Raw genomic sequence first — 21,224 nt, 5'->3', positions numbered from 1 at the left:
GCAGACTGGAGGCCCGTGACTAGTGGTGTGCCTCAGGCTTCAGTGCTGGGCCCATTGTATCAACAATTTGGATAAGAACGTACAGGGCATGGTCAGTAAGTTGGCAGATGACACGAAAACAGGTGGTATAGTGGACAATGAAGGTTATCAAAAATTACAGGATGATCTTGATCAGCTGAATAAGTGAGCCAAGGAATGGCAAATGGTGTTTAATTCGGAGTAAGTGCAAGGTATTGCATTTTGGAAAGTCAAATCCAGGTGGGACTTTTAGAACAGAGGGACCTTGGAGTACAAGTACATGGTTCACTGAAAGTGGAGACGCAGGTAGACAGGGCAGTGAAGGAGGCTTTTGGCATGCTGACCTTCGTAAGTCAGGGCATCAAGTATAAAAGTTGCAAGGTCATGGTACGGTTGTACAGAACGCTGATGAGGCTGCACTTGGAGTATTGTGTTCAGTCCTGGTTGCCCTGCTGTCAGAAAAACGTTATTAAACTGGAAAGAGTGCAGAAAAAATTGACAAGGATGTTGCCAGGACTTGAGGGAATGAGTTATAGGAAGTGGTTGGACAGGCTAGGACTTTATTCTTTAGACCATAGGAGTATGAAAGGTGATCTTACAGAGGTGTATAAAATCATGAGGGGCATAGATAGGGTGAACACACTCAGTCTTTTCTCCCAGGGTTGGGGAATCGAGAACTAGAGGGCATAGATTTAAGGTGAGAGGGGAAAGATTTAATAGGATCTTGAGGGGCAACTTTTTTTTACACCAAGGGTGGTATGTATGTGGAATGAGCTACCAGAGGAAGTCATTGAGGCAGGTACAATAACAACTTTTAAAAGACTTTTGAACAGGTACATGGATTAGAAAGGTTTAGAAGGTTATGGGCCAAACGCTAGCAAATGAGACTAGCTAGGATGGGGCATCTTGGTTGGCATGGATCAGTAGCGCCAAAGTGCCTGTTTCCGTGCTTCATAACTCTATGCTTGTCAATTCTTCTTTGATTTTTTACTACTTACCTACACAAATCAGTAATTTACAATGCACATTTAACCTACCAGCAAATTCCTTGGAATAAGAGAAAAACGAGTGCACTGGGTGGAAAACCCCAGGGTCACAGGAAGACAGTGCAAACTCCAAACAGACTGCAACCAAAGTCAGGATCGAACCCAAGCCCCTGGAGCTATAAGGAGGCAGCATTAACCTCTGCGTCACCATATAATTTTCATAAATATTCCTCATCTCCCCTTTAATCCTTCTTCTAATTACTTTAAAATTCTGTCCTCTGCTTTTTAATTCATATATAAAGGAAATAGTTCCTTACTATTCTATCCAGTCCCCTCACAACTTTATACACTTCAATTTCATCATTTCTAAAAACAAAGGGTCTTCAGTCTGTAATGATAATTCTGCTACTCTGTCTACAGATGTTCCCTGATCTGCTGACTATTTTCAGCATCTTCTGCTTTTAGTTCAGATTTCCTACATCTGCGGTTGTTAGGCTTCTTCTAATTTTATTCACCACAATTAAATTTTCCCTCTTTTGCTCTGAAGAAAACAACCCTAGACTTGCTTTGGCAAGCACCTGAGTTTAATCCACTGGAGTGACCTTGAGCTTCCAATTGCCTGCCTCTAAGTCTCCTTCCCACTCCAGTGGCCTCCTGTACTGTTACAACAAGGTCAAACACAAGCTTGAGGAACAACTGTTCATATTCCACTTGGGCAAGTTGCAGTCTTCCATTCTCAATATTGAATTCTCCTACTTTCAGTAACTCACTATTTCTTTCTGTCTATATCAGAAGTGACATTTCTGGCAATCATCCATTGAAAATTTTGGCTCAGTTTTTCCTCTCTCCTTTAGTATATGTGGCCTGCTGGAAATGTCCCACATCCTTCCTATTAGCTACACATAACACAGATAAAGAAGCATAATCTTTATGTCACATTATCCCACTTTATCTCACCCTAACACAGATATTCCCTTTGTTCTACTCATCCCTCCCCATCTTCTATGAATTTGTTTTTTTTTTCTAGTTCTGACATTCTACCTGTGGCCTAGTTAGTGTCTCATACAGTTGTGGCACAACTTCCCTGCACTCATATTCTTTGCATCGGCTAATAGAGACAATTATGCTGTATGTCTAACCATCTATCTAGCTGCTTCCAGGAATCTATGAACATGTACTCCAAGATTCCCCTGTTCCTTCATCGTGCTTAAAATCCTACATTCCACTGTCTTGTTTACCCTCCCAAATATATTACCTCACATTCCCCTGGTTTGTATACATTTGCCACTCTTGTGTCCAACTAACCAGTCCATTGATATCTTTCCACACCCTACAACTTTCTGGTTCCAATGGTCTCTTTCTATTTCCATCGATGATGCCTGACCTGCTGAATGCTTCCAACATTTTCTGTTATTATTTCAGATTTTCAGAATCTGGAGATTTTTTTGGATTTTCTTCTATAACTTTCTTCCTCACTATCAACAGCATTACCCATTTTGAGATCACATGCAAAATCTTGGCCCCGGCATTTAACTCTAACTCTTCATTAAACACCATAAAAAGTGAGGGGACAGGTACTGATTGCTGCAAAATCCCAATAAACACAACCCTCCACTGCTGTAACCCTGGTCACCTTAACCATCTGCTTTTTCTTACTCAGTAAACTTTCAATCAATCTTGTAACTCTCCCTTGGTTCCTGTGGGTTTTTACTGACTGTTTTATTTCTACTGTACTTTATTGTATAATTACAATAATACAGCCATATCAGTTTTCTAACTGTTTTATGGAAGCATGAGCTAAAGTGCTTTAAGGAAAATTGTCATACCATGCAGCTGGTGGGGAACAACCACCTGCCACCACGGAAACTCCTTCACTAGCCCTGATCTTCAGTAACGTCACCATCACCAAGGTCTTTACACCACCAAGAAGCTTAATTGACCAGTTACATTATTAGTCTGGTAACAATAGCAGCACCTAGGATCTTTGTTTTAAGTGGGTGGCATGGTGACACAGCAGTTGATGCTGCTGCCTCATGGCTCCAGGGACATGGATTCAATCCTGAAATCAGATTTGCACATTCTCCCCAAGACCATGCGAGTTTCTGCTGGGTGCTCCAGCTTCCTTCCATACTCCAAAGACACGCTAGGGGTGTTATTTGGTTACTATAGACTACCCTTAGACTTAGTACAGCAGCAACAGCACTGCCCAGGTCAATGCAGTTCACCTGCTTAGCACCCCTGCCACTGAGCTCAGTCTTCATCACCAGAACACTGCGGTGCAGTTTCCTTCCGTTCTACTTGGGTTCTAACTTGAATACACCTTACTGCTCATTTCTCACTGCTCACACAACAATTGCCTACCCAACTGCATCTTCTGAAACATATTCTAGCACTTAAAGACCATGTCACTGCATTTCTAACTTTCAAAGAAAACAATGGTTAATCCACTGTAAAGACGTGCTTCACCTTGATTTCTTTTATTCATTTACATGTAAAAATGTCACTTGCCAAAACTGGTGTTAACTCCTCACTCCTAGCTGCCCTTGAAAAACTGATGGTGAGTCACCTTGAAAAGCTGCATTCCTTCTAATAAAAGTACCCCCTGTGTTGTTAAGTAGAGTGTTTCAGGATATAAACCTAGTCAATGAAGGGATGCTTATATACAGTATTTCTAAGTAAGGACAATGTGCGACTTGGAGCAGAACCTGGAGGTGATTCAAGATTCCATTTTTCTGTTTTCTTAGCATAACATTAAGGTTTACGATGGGACTCATATCTGTTTCAGCAGATCCATCTTCAACTAGATCTACCAGAGATGAGCCATCTGAATTCCTGGAGAAGTTTGGGAATGCAGCTGGGCACACTCGTAAAGTGCTTTCTCCACTACTCCAACCTGCCAGAAAGACACTGAAGAACTTGCTATCATCCCGTTTTCCACCATAGGAATTTTTATCATTATATACTTCACAGTCTTTCATTTATCTACCTGACATTCAACATTACAGAGCTTTTTTACATTTATTTTGCAAGACCAGAAATAACTTTCAAAAATTGTTAAAATACTAAATCCACCCCTAATTGTTGTCTAATAACTGCAAATTAAGTATAATGTTAATTTTTTAACACCATCAAAATACAGCTTTTATGTTTTAGAAATACTTTCATCTTGCTTTCATAATTTTTGGAATCACAGAAGCAGTAAAGCACATTAGTCTATTCAGCCCATCAAGTTCATGCTGGCTTATAGCAGAACAATCCAGTCAGTTCCACTTTCCCACTCTTTCTCAATAGCCCTTCAACCTTCAAATATTTGTCCTGGAATCTGCATCCACTACACTTATGGATTATAATTTCTCAATGTTTAATTTTTTGCCTCCCTCATGATATCCTGGATCTTTTGATGATCACTTTAATGCTATGTCTTCTGCAGACCTCTGGAACAGGTTCTCCATAATTACCCTATCAAGAACCTGCACATCTCTATCAAATCTCCTTCTCTGAAAAAAATAATGCCAACTACTCCTTATACCCAAAATTCCTAAACCTGGAAATATTCCAGCAAATCCCTTCTGGGGGCCTTCACATCCTTCCTAAAATCCAGTGACCAGAATTGGACAGAATAGTTTAGTTGTGGCCTTCCTAGGTGTTTTATAAAGATTCTGCATAACATCTTTGGTTTTGCACTTTGTGCTTTATTTACTTAACCTGACCTACCATCCTCAAATATTTGTACACATTTGCACCCAAGCCTCTTGGTTTCTCCACCCTTGGCCTTTTGGTCTGGCTGGTTTCCCCTCCTTCCTTACTTCACACTTGTCTGCATTAACTTGCATCGACCACGTGGATGCACACTTCTCCAGTCCATCTGTAGTCTTCAGGTCTACTTAGTATCCTCATCATTACCATGTTTTCAAGTTTTGTGTCAAATGCCAATTTTATATAACAGCCATGTCCATCATTAATATATATCAAAAATAACAGCCGTCCCAATACTAAACCCTAAGGAACACACTGTTAATCTTCCTCTGGTCTGAAAACAACCATTTTCATAACTTACTACTTATGGTTCCGAAGCTAATTTCTTATTTAAGCCGTCACCCTTTGATTCTAATTTAAATGCGGATTATGCTGTAACTGGTATTCTTTTTTTTAAACTTAGTAATTATTAGTAGTTCCTAATTTTCAGCCTGACATTATGATATTAACATTACTGAATGTAGGATAGCTCAGGCTTTCAAGCACTGACCTGTTTTTGTTCCTTCAGTTTGCACTGATGCCATCGCTGCCATTTTCGTTGTTTCCTCTTCAAACTCTTAAGTTTATTTCTCTGTCTTTTACTCAAGGGTCTATCACCTACAGTGGACAATAAGGGAATGCATGGTGCAGAATCATCACGAGGATTGCTTGTACCTGCTTCATGTCCTTCCTCCCACTCTTCTGCATCACTTGTTTCAGTACTTGAGTCAGGGGACCAACCTCTAACAATGGGGGAAACATGAGCAGCTTTGCTCCTACAGTGTCTTGGCACAGATGGACCAGGTTCGATGCGTTCTTCTTCAACTGGATGATTATGGTACGATTGAGGGCTCAACGCAAAATCAGACTCTTTAATGCACTGATTATGAAAGAGAGATCCATTTAATTCTTCCCTTGCAGGTAGTTGCAGATTAGTATCTTCTGCTAGTGGAATCTGCTGTATTGGACCAGAAGCCTCATCTATGTGATTCATTATAAGTCCACAAGAAGAAGATCGTGGACACAATCCATGAATAGTAGAAAAACTAACAGATGCATCCTTTGAGCTTGTGCTGTTAAAATCCAGACTGAAAGACTTTTTATGAAAACCTTTCACTGCACATCTGGCTCTCACTGGCTGTGAAGCAGAAGAGCATGGCTGTGGATAAGCTGCTTTGAAGTTAAATTCATTGCTGTCAACTTCTACAATTCCTCTGCTGTGTGATCTTGCCTCCAGGCAAAGTGCATCAGTCATTCGTTCACGATCCATCTTTTTCGAATGGTGTAAAAATTCTTTATGCCTGTAGCAGAACAAGCTGTTTTCTATCCCATGCTCCATCTTCTTTACAGTTTCTACCATGTGCATATATTGTAGTTTCCGCAAGGATTTCACCTCTGCAGACTCACTGATTCTGATTAAATGTGGCGGCTCATAGTCAGTCCGACTCTTGCAGATATGCACAGTCACTGTCTGCCCACAAGGGCATTTGGCAGGGCAAACAAAATTAAAATCCCCTAGACGGGCCCCACAGTGCTGGCAGTTCAGCTTCCCAATTGTCCACCATGACTATGGAAAAGAAATAAACAACAATCTGGTCATTGTAATAAAAAAAAGTGGGAAAGTGACCACATCAACTATTTCATACAACCCATAAGGTCAGCTTTTATTTTCTGTGTGTCATGTGGAATCTAGTACTGCACAGAAAAGCCCACACAACTGCATGCCGAGGCACCTGATCTGGCAGATTGTGTGGGTTTCCAGTGCATCAGAATAGCAGACTTTAGAAAATACATATTATTCAGTTGTGCCTGAAAATTCCACACTATTTCATGCCAAATGTAAAAAGTATAACATACAATAGAGCCTTTAACAGCTAAGAATATAAGTGGCTTCATGAACACAGACCAATATGCATATGCATGCTACTAATAAAAGTATGGTTGAACTATCAAAAAGATCTCAAAACCACAACCTACAAGTACTAAAAACTAATTTGTTTTCCAGCTCAAAATACTTACTAATTAAAATGCTGAATAGATGCTCCATCGCTATTTCAGAATACAGCAGAAAAAAATGTTGAACACTTTGAAAATTATTGTTAATTAGTCAAAGCAAACAATTTATGTTCCATTCATTTCATGACTGGAAAAAAGTCCTTATTTGTTTAAAAATGGCACCAATTATATTTTGATCGTAGTGGGTGTAGATTTGCCACATAGCTTATTTTGAAGTATTCTAAATTGGATCCTGCTCCAACCTAAATAGTGATTTTGCTGTACAGCTTTGTTTTCCTAAAATGCACATTGCAGGTTTAATAAAGATTTGCCCAGGCAAGACAATTTATGGAGTGAATAATCCTCTGGAAGTGATGAATAGTAACACCGTTTAATGAACAGTGGGTACAAGTTGTTGTTATGGATGATGCAAAAAACTTCAAAAATCTACAATGATTATATTTTGATTACAAAAGCAAATTCAGTCAATTGTTATTAAAAAGATATTGGCACTGAGCCACAGAAGGAGAATGAATACAAAAACAGAGGAAAATCTACTTCCAGTTACATCATGTACCATGAGCATAATCAGCATTTCTCAATGTGTAAAAGATTCATGAAGACAATACAACCAGAAGGCTTAGTCTCAGCCATTCAATACTAAGATGAGGAGCAATTTCCTCACTCAAAGATTTGTGACTCTTTGAAAATTTCCGTCCCCAAGTTGTCAAGGCTGAGATTGATAGACTTTTTGAATCAAGGCTTAATCTCAGTCACGGGGATCAGGGGAAGAACATAGAACATAGAACACTACAGCACAGTACAGGCCCTTCGGCCCACAATGTTGTGCCGACATTTTATACTGCTCTAAGATCTATCTAACCCTTACCTCCCACATAGCCCCCTATTTTTCTATCATTCATGTGTCTATCTAAGAGTCTCTTAAATGTCCCTAATGTATCTGCCCCCACAACCTCTGCCGGCAGTGCGTTCCACACACCCACTACTCTCTGTGGAAAAAACTTATTCCTGACATCCCCCTTATACCTTCCTCCAATCACCTTAAAATTATGTCCTCTCGTGTTAGCCATTGTCGCCCTGGGAAAAAGTCTCTGACTGTCCGCTCGATCTATGCCTCTTATCATCTTGTACACCTCTATCAAGTCACTTCTCATCCGCCTTCTCTCCAAAGAGAAAATCCCTAGCTCACTCAACCTATCCTCATAAGACATGCTCTCCAATCCAGGCAACATCCTGGTAAATCTCCTCAGCACCCTCTCTAAAGCTTCCACATCCTTTCTATAATGAGGCGACCAGAACTGAACACAATACTCCAAGTGTGGTCTGACCAGAGTTCTATAGAGCTGCAACATCACCTCGCAGCTCTTGAACTCAATACCCCGACTAATGAAGGCCAACACTCCATACGCCTTCTTAACAACCTTATTGACCTGTGTGGCAACCTTGAGGGATCTATGGACGTGGACCCCAAGTTCCCTCTGTTCCTCCACACTGCTAAGAGTCCTGCCATTAACCTTGTATGCAAGGCCAACACTCCATACGCCTTCTTAACAACCCTATTGACCTGTGTGGCAACCTTGAGGGATCTATGGACGTGGACCCCAAGTTCCCTCTGTTCCTCCACACTGCTAAGAGTCCTGCCATTAACCTTGTATGCTGCCTTCGAATTTGATCTCCCGAAGTGTATCACTTCACACTTATCCGGGTTGAACTCTACCTGCCACTTCTCAGCCCAGCTCTGCAATCTATCAATATCCTGTTGTAATCTACAGCAACCTTCTACACTATCCACAGCACCACCAACCTTTGTATCATCAGCAAACTTACTAACCCACCCTTCCACATCCTCATTCAAGAAATATGGTTGAAGATTGGTCATCATCATATTTAATGGAATATGTTCAAGAAGCCTCTTGATCCATTCTGGTTCTACTTCTAATGTTTTTATAATAAAACAGTTTGAACTGTATTTTTTTCATCAGATGAGTATCAAGGGAAGATTTTTGTGCTAAACCCACAGTGATCCCAATACAGGTGATTATACTTAAGCAGTGCAAACTCCTGTCAGGAATTGCACCTGGAAGGTGGAGGCCTCTGATCCAGGAAAAGGTAGTTCAATACCAGAGAGTGAGGATCACTTAAGGAAGACCAAGTTCAAAGAAGAGCCTCAGAAACAGTTTTTTTTACTTCAGAAGTTTACATGAGCCACAAGACTTGGTTGATAAGGTACATGAGTCTGGTAAGAGAGAGATGAGAATTATTGAACCATCTTCCTCTAACATGGTGCTTAGCAGTTTCCAATCATCTGCCTGCCTCATCTCAGTAGCACAAGCTGGAAAACAATTAATCAGCTGCTTTGATTAGCCCTCTAGGCTGCGATCATTCATGTGTGGTCTGGCAGTGAAAGGAGAACTGATAACCTACCACGTTGGAGGGAGGGAAATGGAAATTTAAATTGTGTTTGGGAGAAGATAGTGAGTGCCTTGACTTTGTAATTCCTTACAAGAATATAATATGTTCTTTACATCATTTCCTTTGAAGTGTCCCAGAGTTTGGGGATGGGATGGTGGTAGGGGCACCTCACTGAACTTGATTAATCCCTCTACAATTCATGAGCTTTCTCTTTTAGTTGGTATAGTGCGGTGGGTTTGTGGGCTTTTCACGGGCCAGAATGGAGCTGGCATCTGCTTTCATAATCACACTGAGCAATTCAATGTTGGTCTTAGGGCAGAGTCCCAAATTAGCTATGCAATGTTTGGCAGGAGTTCAAGTAAACTTGGCAAATTGAGGTTCAATCCAAACTAATCCTTTCCTGTCACAAACATGCTACAGTTCACCTTCCTCCATTCAATGTCATAGAATGTTTAATATTAAGGGAAAAAATTGTTGCCTCATTCCACAAAAAAAGTAGGCAACCCTTTTCACTGGACTCTTTCCCAAAAGGTAGTTCCAGTATCAGAAAGGATTGGTAAATCATTGATAATTTTAAAAAAAATTCAGTGTACATGGCCCACTTTGCCATAGCATAGCACAGGACAGAGTTTACACATTTCACGTAATTATCTTTATGATTACACTGTCAAGATAGGATTCTAAAATGCTAATTCACTAATGTGCTGGTAGACTAAGATGCTACATTCAAGAAAGAACAAATCAAACAAGGGTATCTGTAATTAGCAACAGCAGAATCTTAACTGGTTTGCATGGGGCTGGCACTAAATAAGGTCAGGTGACTATCTTCTCGGTAATGAATTTAAATAGAGAGCAAATCTCAATCAAAAACAAAAGACTGTCATTTAGCATATCATGACAATAAAAAAAAGGACGATCAAATGATTTTTTTAATTGTTAATAAATTTATGGTGAAGTAAAATCCTAATCTGTGGCTAAAGATACTGAAACCTTTTCAATCACAGAAGAATACAACTGGTATGTTCAAACTCTTATATAAGTGATGTCCTGAACAATAACACAGCAAAAGTTTGGTAGTTAAGAAAAATAATTATCAACTGCTGCAGAAACCAGTACTCAGTGAAAAGTTAATGAAAGAACCTATACTGTTAAAAGTTACAACTGAAGTACAGGCTAGGAGTCCTCTAGTTATTAAAATAAACACAACAAAGAAAGACAAATCTAAGAATAGCAAAATTAGTACTTACTACTTAAATTAAAATATGCAATTTAATCACTTTAGTGGTATCCTGCTGATACATTAATGTCTTTTTCTGGTCCATTTTCATTGCTAAACATTGCAAATTATTTTTTAAATTTAGATATTTAAACAGCATTATGCAGACAAGATTTCATCTACTGCTCTGCTTATTTACTGTATGCTAATTAAGTGCTGAAAACTAAGTTTAAAACACTGTCCAAATACCTTTTCCCTGCTAGTGGGGAAGATCCTCACTACTCTCCTTTCCAATGGTGTGCCTCAAAGTGTTGATATTGGGAAACAAGTAAGGAGATCTTTTATTCCAGCCCCATATGCTGTGCTACAGCAATGATACACGGTGGGCCAACTCCACTGATGATACCCCTGAAAAGTGGTGTGGTAATTTAGGCTCTAAGGAACTGACAGTCTACAGTATGTGACTGAACCACTGAATTTAGTTTCATAAATTAACATGGCAAAATATGAATTGTAACCTTAAAATTGCAAGTCCAGTACCATGAACCACTAGGATTTCATACGTCATTCCTTTAATGCTGATTGATTGAGTAAACATTTCTCTGTTTTCTTTGTTTCCTTTCCAGCTCCAAAGCAAAACAATCACAATGTTCTTTTTGGATAGAAAGAGGGGATATTCTAACCTGAAAGCACTCAGTGGCGATTTAGTTATCATATGAGTATGAAGCATTATTTAGCATTATAACAAGAAATTCTTCTCCATTATAGCAAATTTCTCTCATCAAAGCAACATACCATGGATGTCATTGTATTGTAGGAACCAATATCACTTTGTAGTTGCCTTATCAGTTCTCAGTAGCAGAGCCTTATTTATACCACCAAATTGCAATAATCAATCCAGCATAAAGCTCCGTGGTTGTAAACATAAGCAAAGCTGTACTTATGGTATTTAACTTTTAATGCTTCTAAGTTCCATCCGTTGGTGTACTTTAGTTTGAAAAGTTTTCTGGTTTTCATCTTGTTGTGGTGATGGCACAGTAGCACAGCCAGTAGACCTGCTCCGGTAACCCAGGTTCAATCCTGATCCCCTGATGCTTTATAGAGTGCACACATTCTGCTTGTGTTCCAATTTCCTCCCACCTCCAAAACACATATGGGTTGGTAGGCTAATTGGCGACTGTAAATTGTCCCTAGTGTGTAGGTGAGTGGTAACATCTGGGCAGCGTTGAGGGGAATAAAATGGGATTAGTGTAGGATTAATGTAAATAGGTGCTTGATAGTTGGACTTGGTGGACTAAAGGGCCCGTTTCTGTGCTGTTTAACTCTATGGATTTACTTCTTCAATACACATAAGCAAAACATTAAGTCTGAGATCTGTTTTCTGGAAAGTTAAGTGAGGGTCATTGAAGAAGGATTTTAGCTGCAGAAGAAAATGTGAGACCACTATTAAAGATTTAGAAAAAGATACATAACGGAGCTCAACTGCAACATGAAGTCTCAGGCAGTCTTCACATTTCTTGTGTGGATGGTTCTTGCAATAATAGTAAGGATTCTGAACATAGAACTTCAATTTCTTGCATTAAGACAACAGCATTTAAATTTGTCTTTCAAGAACATAGAACATTTCAGAACAGTACAGGCCCTTTGGCCCACAATCTTGTGCCGACCTTTTTGCCTACTCTGAGATCAATCTAACCATTCCCTCCCACATACCCCTCCATTTTTCTATCATCCATGTGGCTACCAGGAGTATCTTAAATGTCCCGAATGTATCTGCCTCTACCAGCACCCCTGGCAGTGCGTTCACATACCCACCACTCTGTAAAAAACTTACCTCTGATATCCCCCCCCCCCGTACTTTCCTCCAATCACCTTAAAATGACGCCCCCTCGCGTTAGCCATTTCCGCCCTAGGAAAAAGCCTTTGGCTGTCCAGTCGATCTATGCCTCTTATCATCTTGAACACCTTTATCAGATCACCTCTCATCCTCCTTCACTCCAAAGGGAAAAGCCCTAGCTCGCTCAACCTATCCTCATAAGACATGCTCTCCAATCCAGGTAGCATCCTGGTAAATCTCCTCTGCACCCTTTCTAAAGCTTCTACATCCTTCCTATAGTGAGGTGATCAGAACTGAACACAATATTCTATGTGTGGTCTAACCAGAGTTTTATAGAGCTGCAACATTACCTTGCGGCTCTTGAACTCAATACCCCGACTAATGAAGGCCATTATGCCATACGCCTTCTTATCAACCCTACCAACTTGCGCAGCAACTTTGAGGGATCTATGGACTTGGACCCCAAGATCCCTCTGTTCCTTCACACTGCTAAGAATCCTGCCATTAACCCTGTATTCTTAAATTTGACCTTCCAAAGTGTATCACTTCACACTTTTCTGGGTTGAACTCCATCTGCCACTTCTCAGCCCAGTTCTGCATCCTATTAATGTCCTGTTGTAACCCTCGACAACCTCCTACACTATCCACAACACCACCAACCTTTGGGTCATCTGCAAACTTAATAACTCACCCATCCACTTTCTCATCCAAGTTATTTATAAAAATCACAAAGAGCAGGGGTCCCAGAACAGTTCCCTGCGGAACACCACTAGTCACTGACCTGCAGGCAGAATACGATCTATCCACAACCACCTCCTGCCTTCTATGGGCAAGGCAATTCCGAATCCACACAGCCAAGTTTCCCTTGATTATTTTATGTAATAGTCTAGGTGTTCTTAAACAAGGCGAGAGCACCTCCTGAAGTGAACAATTACTCCCTGTTTGGCCTGCTGCAACTACAGGACAACTTCAGGTGTTTTAGAATCATGAACATTTACAGCACTTATGCCTGTTGTGGTTGGCTGGCAAAAAAAAATCAAACTATTCAGGTTTTTTTAATTCATTTTCCACGATTTGGGTATCATTAGCAAAGGCAGCATTTATTGCTCATCCCTAACTGCTCTCAAGGAGGTGGTGTTGAGTCAACTTTTGCAGTGCTTCTGGTGAGCAGCATTATTGGCTGATTTTCTGGTCAAAGGGTCTCAGGGATGGTAACGCCAATGAATGTCATGGGTAGATGGTCAGGCTCTCTCTATTGAAGATGGTCATTGCCTGGCACTTGTTGGCATTTATGTTGCTTGCCACCTATCACCTCATAACTGAATGTCATCTAGATCTTGCTGCACAAAAGTAGAGATAGCTTGATTTTTGAGGAATTGTGAATGGAACTGAACAATGTCCAATCATCAGTGGACAGACCACTTCTAACCTTTTAATGGACAGTCACTGTTGAAGCACCTGAATATGTTGGATATAGGAGACTTCCCCAAGGAACCCCTGAAAAGATGTCCTGGGGCTTGATGATTGATCTCCAACAAATGGAAACATCTTCCATTGTGAGATATGATCAGAGAGTTCTCTTTGGAGAGAGAAACAAAATTAACTTCTCAGGTTGATGACCTTTCATCAGAACTCATCAACCTGAATGGGTATCTCTGTTTCTCATTCCACAGAGGCTGCTTGACCTCCTATTCCAGCATTTGTTGTTTTTATTTCAAATTTACAATATTTGCAGTAATTTGTTTTTGGTCTGGGATTTTTTCTCCTTGATGCCCATTGATTTCAATTTTACCAGGATGCCGTGATGCCACACTTTGTCAAACATTACCTTGATGTCATGGACAGCCATTCTCACCTCACCTCTGAAATTCATCACGTTAGCACGTTTGGACTAAAGCTGCAACAAGGTTAGTTACTGAATGATCCTGGGCAAACTTGTATTGAGTATTGGTGAACAAGTTATTAACAAGCAAGTGTCAGCAGATAGCACTGTCAACAGCACCTATCATCACTTTGTTGATGATTAAGAATAGACTAATGGTTGGTAATTAGTTGCACTGGGTTTGCCCTATTTTTGTGGCTTAGAAGTAGCTTGGCAATTTTCCATGTTGTCAGGTAGACATTACTGTATTAGAAAAGTATGGCTAGAAGCACAGCTAGTTTTGAAGTACAAGTCTTTAGTAGTATAGTTGGATTGCTTTCTGGTCTCACATCCCACCTCTCAGTCTGAAGCCAGACTTTCACTGCTCTTTGGTTGAAGGAAAAATTCCTCATCCCCTCCAACCTTTCTACTAGTTAACAAATTAATGTTCTCTAGTGGGCCAAAGAGCCTGTTCTGTGCTGTACTGTTCTATTGACTTCACTGCCAAGTGAAACAAGTCTCATCACCTTCTCCCTTTTTAAACAATATTCTTTTAGGCCTTGAGCACCAAGCCTGTAGTCAAAGAGGATTGGAAAAGCCTACACATAGTCTCCCCAAATTTTTCCACTTCTTCTAAGAGCTTGAAATATGGTATATCCTGGCCCGGCAATTTATCCACTCTTAAAAATGTTGGATAATGCTGGATCCCTTAATAAGTCATCATTCCATATGTTTATTACTTAAAATATTTTACTTTAAAATGAATGTCATTTTACTTTCTTTCTCATTAAAATGAATGTCATCATCATCTTTCTTTTTTTGAAGACAGATGCAAAGCATTTATTTTTTTTAAAAATACATCTCTTCTGGAGCCACACACTGTCTCCTATTTTGATCTCCAATAGAACCTACTTCTTTTGTGAACTTTCTTTTAAAACCTGTGAATATTTCTTAATACAATCGCTTTGCCTTCCTATTTCCCTTTTTAATTTCTCCTCAGCATTTTCAATACTCCATGTTTTCCACAGTGTTGAACTCTTTGTATTGTTCATTATCCTCTGTTTTTTGCCTTAACCTAACCTTGTATGTTCCTCAACATACATGGGGTCTAAATTTGGGATTCCCTTTTCTTGAGGACATATTTGACTGAATCCTCTTACAAGACATAAATGCCTCTTACTTTCAAGTAGCTGTTTTCAATCCACTTTTGCTAAATCAAATCTGATTCTGGTAAATTTGACTTATTCTAATTTAAAGCTGAAAAGCATTCTAAAAAATTAATTCACAGTTTGTGTATTATTGTGGTTGAAAGTGTAATACAACCCAAATATAGCAATATATACCATTGCTTAAGGACCAATACTGTAGAAAAATATATATCTTCCACTTTACAACAGAGCAGTAAATAAAATTGACTAGAAAATTCAGAAATGTTACTTGCTGTATTCAATTTCTTGTTTCTTCATTCTCATAAAAGTGGCACTGAACTTGAATTGCTATATTTAACTCAATAAATGCTTTAAAAAAACTATAAACCTGATGATTGTTCCAACAATAAAAAGTAACCACTTCTCCCAAAGGTGAGTGTTCTGCTACATGTTTCCAGCACTCTCCGTTTTTATTTCAGAATTATTTACCTTTTCTATTTCTTTTCTTATCCACTCTGGGACAGCCTCTAACTTCACATGCCAAACTGTACAGTTGATTTGCCCAGCTGGTTCCTCAGCAGAATCCTAAAATAAATAACAATTAGATACATAAAATAATAAAGCCCATTCAAGCCACTTCACAATAAAGAAGGGGACAAAATGTATACCAAATAGCAGTTAGAAAAATCTATGAAATATTCTGTCTGTCATGTATGTCGTATAATTAGGATTGGAACCGATAATATTTTCTCTCCTAACCTCTCCATCTATGGTTTTGAAAACTAAAGTGGCAGCTGCAAACCCATAGAAGTGAAAAGAGACAACCTGAAGAGAAAGAGAGGGAAGTTCCTACATGGTGAATGGGGTGAGGGAGGCAAGGAAAGAAATGAAATGAAATTAGGAAGTGCTCACCTGCTGTGGAAATGGACAGCAGTTCTGGCACTTCTGTAAGCAGGAGAGGAGAATCAGATACTCCAGGAGCTCAGCAAGACGAGTAACAAAGTAACCATAGAATCTTAGAAACTTCACAACATGGGAGGCTGCTACTCAGCCCATCATATCCATGTCTGTTGTAAAACAGCTCTCCAGCCAAATCCACATCCAAGCACTTGGTTCATTGACCTGGAGGTCATGGATCTTCATCTACACATCCTAGTACTATTTAAATGTGATGAGGACCTTTTTTCTACCAGTTTTTCAGACAGCGGTTCCAGAGCTCTCTTGGTTTCTTTTACTCCCCCTCAGTTGATCTCTAGTCCCGCTACTAATTATTTTAACTCTATACCCTCTTTTTTTTTAACCCCTCTGTAAAGGGAAATACTATTTAGTCTATCCAGGCCCCTCATTATTTTTATATATCTCAATTAGGTATCCCCTTAGTTAGTTACAATTATCCAGCCCAGCAACCTCATCTTAAATCTTAATAATAAAAGCATTCCATATGCTTTTTCAACCAACTAATGGATGTGTCCTCCTATCTTTAAGGACATATGTACACACTCTCCAAGGATCCTCTTTCCCTCTGCACCACTCAGTTTCCTGCCACTTATGGATATCCAATTGTTTTGTTGCACCTTGCCAAATGCACTTATGGATTAAATTCCATTTGCCACTTTCCTGCCCAACTATAATTACTTCGTTTATCCCTTCCTCCCATTTTGAACAACGGTACAACAATATCATTCTCCAGCATGATACCAGGTCTGAAAAGTTGTAGTCAGAGTCTTGCACTTCCCTCCCCTGCTTCTTTTAAACAACCTGGGCTATATTTTATCAAGGGCAAGTAACATCCATTTTCAAAAATGGTAAACCCTTTAATACTTCCCCTTTTATCATATTTATCCTACCTAATATTTTACACACATTCCTTGGCATCATCTCCTTTTTTCTGTCAGAAAAGTTCATTAAGAAGCTTGCCCACATACTCCATCTCTTTAGGTTATCTTTTAGGTCCCTAACAAGGCCTACTCATTCTCAGTTATCCTCTTGCTTTTTAAGCACTTACAAAAGATCTTTGGACTTGCTTTGATTTATTGCCAATATATTCCCTTATTTTTCTCTTGCTTTTCTAACTTCTCTCCTATGGTTTTAATACTCTTCCAGGCTTTCTGATGTATAAAGCTCTCAACATCTGACATATGCCTTCCTTTTTTTGATCTTATCTTACCCTGTATGTACTTTGTCATCCAGGGTGCTCTTGACTTGGCAGTCCCAAGCTTTTACTCTGTGGGAATGATTCAGCTAAAATCCTTGAATTGTCATCTTAAATACATCCTATTGCTTCAAGAATAATTTGTCTTTAAGTGTTTGTTTTCAGTCCACTTTTGGTAGATCAGTTCTTAGCGGAATTAAATTGGCCTTACCCCAATTCAGAACCTTTACCCTTATCCCATACTGTCCACTTCCATAACTATATTAAATCTAACTCAATTGTGATAACAAACTCAAAAGTGCTCTCCCACTGTTAATCCTTCCATCTAAACAGCTTTATAAGAAATGGGAGCAGGAGGAGGCCATATGGCTCTTTAAGCTGGCTCCAGTATTCAATAAGGTCATGGCTGATTTCCCACCTCAACAGCATTTACTTGTTCTTTTTCCATTAGCCTTGATTCCTGTAGTATCCAAAACCCTACTGATTTCAAGTTTGAAAGAAGCGAATGGCTGAGCATTCACAGCCGTCTACGGTAGAGAGAAAAAACCACATAACACCCAAACCTGAATTTCTAGAACCACGTTTATTCCACAAAATTAAGAAAGTAGCATCTATGTGAGCAAATGATGAAAGATAAATGGTACCTGTATCTTGGATGGCTCTGTCCTCTGTGAAAGGGACAAACTGCCAACATCCAATACAAATCTTCGACATTTCCAGCATCGTAGTATACCTTCCATTTGTGAATTCTCAGTGGATCCTCATAAGCCTATAAGAGAATGTGCATGAAATAATTACAAGTAACAGGCATTAAAAATAATTAAATGGCAAAGCTTAAGTTGAACTTTTTGCAAATATGAAAAGCCCTAAGCAGCGTTAAACCAAATCAGAACATGATGAAAACACATATTTGGAATGCCTGAAAATTTCTAATATATGTAGTTGAAATTTGTGAGACGTTCCCAGTACCATTACAAACAGTTAAAAAGACAAAATAGTTGCAAACTACAGATTATGGTAACTTGGAATTCATATCTTGCAGAACATTTATGATTAACAATAAAACTAGCCATTCATGAAGCATATTGGGACTTGCTACATTTAAGAGGCTTGCTTCTGCTACAATCTTCCCTATTCATCAAATGTTGTTGCAGTCAAAAACCACTGGGGAAGCCATTATTTAAAGCAATGTTACCTTTTTTTAATGTAATGTCAAGAATAAGCTCAAGTATAATCAATCTTCAAATAACTTTGATGACAAAAATGGAAATATATAACACTCTGATGCACCCTACAGCCCTCACTATAACCCTCTAATATACCCCCCAATGCATCATCGCATCATAAATTTCAGAACTTTATTCCCAATATGTATCTGTCCATTGAAAAAGCAATTTTCATACATGAATTTATTCTTACTATGAACGAATTTTTGTGTTAAGAATGTGGACCTAGATGTTTAGCTACAGCATTTTTCCATTGTTAATAACGGCTTTAGCAATCTCCCAGAAACAGTTTCAAAAAACTTTAAAAAACATAAAATTCATTAGTGGCGGTTCCAACTCAGCACTAGTGGGCTCCCTCATGTCAAGTTGCTCTGTTTCAGAAACAGCAGGTGCTAGTAGTCCAATTTCCCACATTAGTAATGCCTTTCTTCACAGCTCTTATCTTGGCAAATGGCCCTTAATATGTCACACTACAATACAATCTCCATTCTTTCAGCTACTTGGGGGTTAGCAAGAATTGGCAGAGACCTCCCAGAGACAGAGGAACCTGCAAAGGCATCTGAAGAACAATGTGTGAAGGAGGCATCCTCCTTCTGCAATGGGAGCTCACAACAGGATGATGCTAAGGAGATGACTGTAAAGCCATGAATGCCCTTTATGAATGCCTGCACTTTTGGGAGCCCTGCAATGGTCAAATGCCCCTACTTACCTTGCCAGTAAAACTTTGCTGCTCACTGTACAGAAGTACAGAAGTCAAGAAAAGTGTCACACATAGTATATCTCAGCAGAAACGGGTTTCTGAGAATGAGGGTGATTTTAACTTTGAGTGCAGCACAGGCAAAGTTTGTCAAGTCAAGTTTATTGTCATGTGCCCAAATATGGCGAGTACAATAAAAACTTGCTTGTAGCAACATCACAGGCATGTAGGTTCAAACAACAACACAAAACATAAATTACATATAAATTATACAAGCCAGTGAAAAGAAAAAAAAGATTGTGCAAAACAAGACATCAGTGCAAAAAAAAAAACAGAGAAAAGTCCATGGTAGTGCAAGAGATAGTCTGTAGTGTCCCATTGCTGAGGCAGAGTTAGGGTTGTGCAGGTTGTTTCAAGAACTTGATGTGTTGTAGCAAAGTAGCTGTTTGTGAACTTGGTAGTGTGGGACTTCAGGCTTCTGTACCTCCTGTCTGATGGTAGCAGCAAGAAGATGGCATAACCTGGATAAATGGGATCCTTGATGATAGATGCCATCTTCTCGAGGCAGCACCTCCTGTAGATGCTGTCAACAGTGGGAAGGGCTGTGCCCATGATGGACCGGACTGTATCCAGTACTCTTTGCAGCCCCTTGTGTTCCTGTTGAAATTGCCGTACCAGGCCATGATGCAACCAGTCAGAATACCTTCAACAGTGCAAGTCTGTTGGAGTATTTGGTGACATGCCAAATCTCCTTAAGCTTCTAAGAAAGTGGAGGCACGGGCACGCCTTCTTCATGATTGCATCTATGTGCTGGGTCCAGGATAGCGTATCCAAGATGTTAGTGACCAGGAATTTGAATTTGAAGCTGCTTACTCTCTCCACTTCTACGCTACCAAAGAGAACTGGCATGTGGTCTCCTAACTTCTCCTTTCTGAAGTCAACCATTAAGCTCCTTGGTTTTGTTGACATTAAGTGTGAGGTTGTTATTGCAGCACCACTCAACAAGATGTTTGTTTGCTAGCAAATGTGTGTGCAGAAAAGGTGATTTTTTTTCCAAGTAATGATGATATGCGACTTGGAAGAGAACCTCCATATAGAATTCCTAGGCACCAGCTAGCATTATCTTGATGTTGATCACCTGGCTTGATTGTCATGGTAGGCTGAGGTATATGCTATGCCCTGAAGCTACATATTACTTTGGTGCTCATAATGGCACACAGCACCTCATAGCTCTCCAGTTTTGAGCAGTCAGATCTGTTCATATTAGTTTGCCCACTTCCTGCCAAAATCTGGTCTAACAGTTATGTCCTTCAAAACTCAGTCAGTAGTGGTACTAGTAATGGTGGACAGGGAAGTCCTCTGCTCTCTGCTCCTGCTACTTTCAGTGCTTCTTACAAGAGTTGCTCAACATGGACAGGAATTAAGGCTGAGGGAGGATAGTTTATGATAATCAGGAGGAGGGTCAATGTTGAGGAATCCCATAGCTAGCTCCTCCCACTAGTATACCACTGAAGTGGTCCCTCTGATGGTTCTGTTCTGTCAGCAAGACAACGTCTGGAGGAATTGTGACAGAGGAAACTGGAACATTTTGTCAGACATTTTTCTCCTGTATTTTAGTCTTTTCTTATCTGATAGATATAGAACTTCATTTTTTCTGGCAGGATATCTTCAGGCATTTCTGATCACTTAATTTTCTAAGGGCACCTGCTGAAACCACCTGCGGGTGTGGTGGCTAGAATCCCAGTTTGAGTCACTCCAATTAACCTTTGGCGAAGTCTTGAGCAGCACCCGTCAGTGACTACAGGAGAGATGTGCCTGACCATTTAACTAATATTCAGTCTGAGCCTTCAGTCATGTTAGAAGCTTTTTTTCCCTCTGCAAGTGAATAGCAAGTTGAAAATCTTGCTAGAAACAAATCTT

The 21,224-nt window shown here is 39.7% G+C and overlaps 1 protein-coding gene across 9 annotated transcripts in view; it reads right to left on the bottom strand.

Moving 5' to 3' along the window:
* Positions 1–21,224, bottom strand: part of rnf180a (ring finger protein 180a) — a 123,780-nt gene that overhangs the window by 82,020 nt on the left and 20,536 nt on the right. For 7 of the 9 annotated variants that reach the window (XM_052010079.1, XM_052010080.1, XM_052010082.1 and 4 more), the window contains 4 exons: positions 18,026–18,150; positions 16,142–16,174; positions 15,719–15,814; positions 5,251–6,306 (listed from right to left, as the gene is read on the bottom strand). In XM_052010079.1, the coding sequence (XP_051866039.1) occupies positions 5,251–6,306; positions 15,719–15,814; positions 16,142–16,174; positions 18,026–18,121 (1,281 nt within the window). In that variant the 5' untranslated portion in view covers positions 18,122–18,150. The remainder of the gene's footprint in view (positions 1–5,250; positions 6,307–15,718; positions 15,815–16,141; positions 16,175–18,025; positions 18,151–21,224) is intronic. The other 2 variants (XM_052010087.1, XM_052010088.1) reach the window with 1 other exon arrangement.

The sequence above is a fragment of the Pristis pectinata genome, chromosome 2 (assembly GCF_009764475.1).
Source record: "Pristis pectinata isolate sPriPec2 chromosome 2, sPriPec2.1.pri, whole genome shotgun sequence".
Lineage (NCBI taxonomy): Eukaryota > Metazoa > Chordata > Chondrichthyes > Rhinopristiformes > Pristidae > Pristis > Pristis pectinata.
Note: the sequence above shows the minus strand (reverse complement) of the source record. Positions and strands in the feature narration are given on the sequence as shown.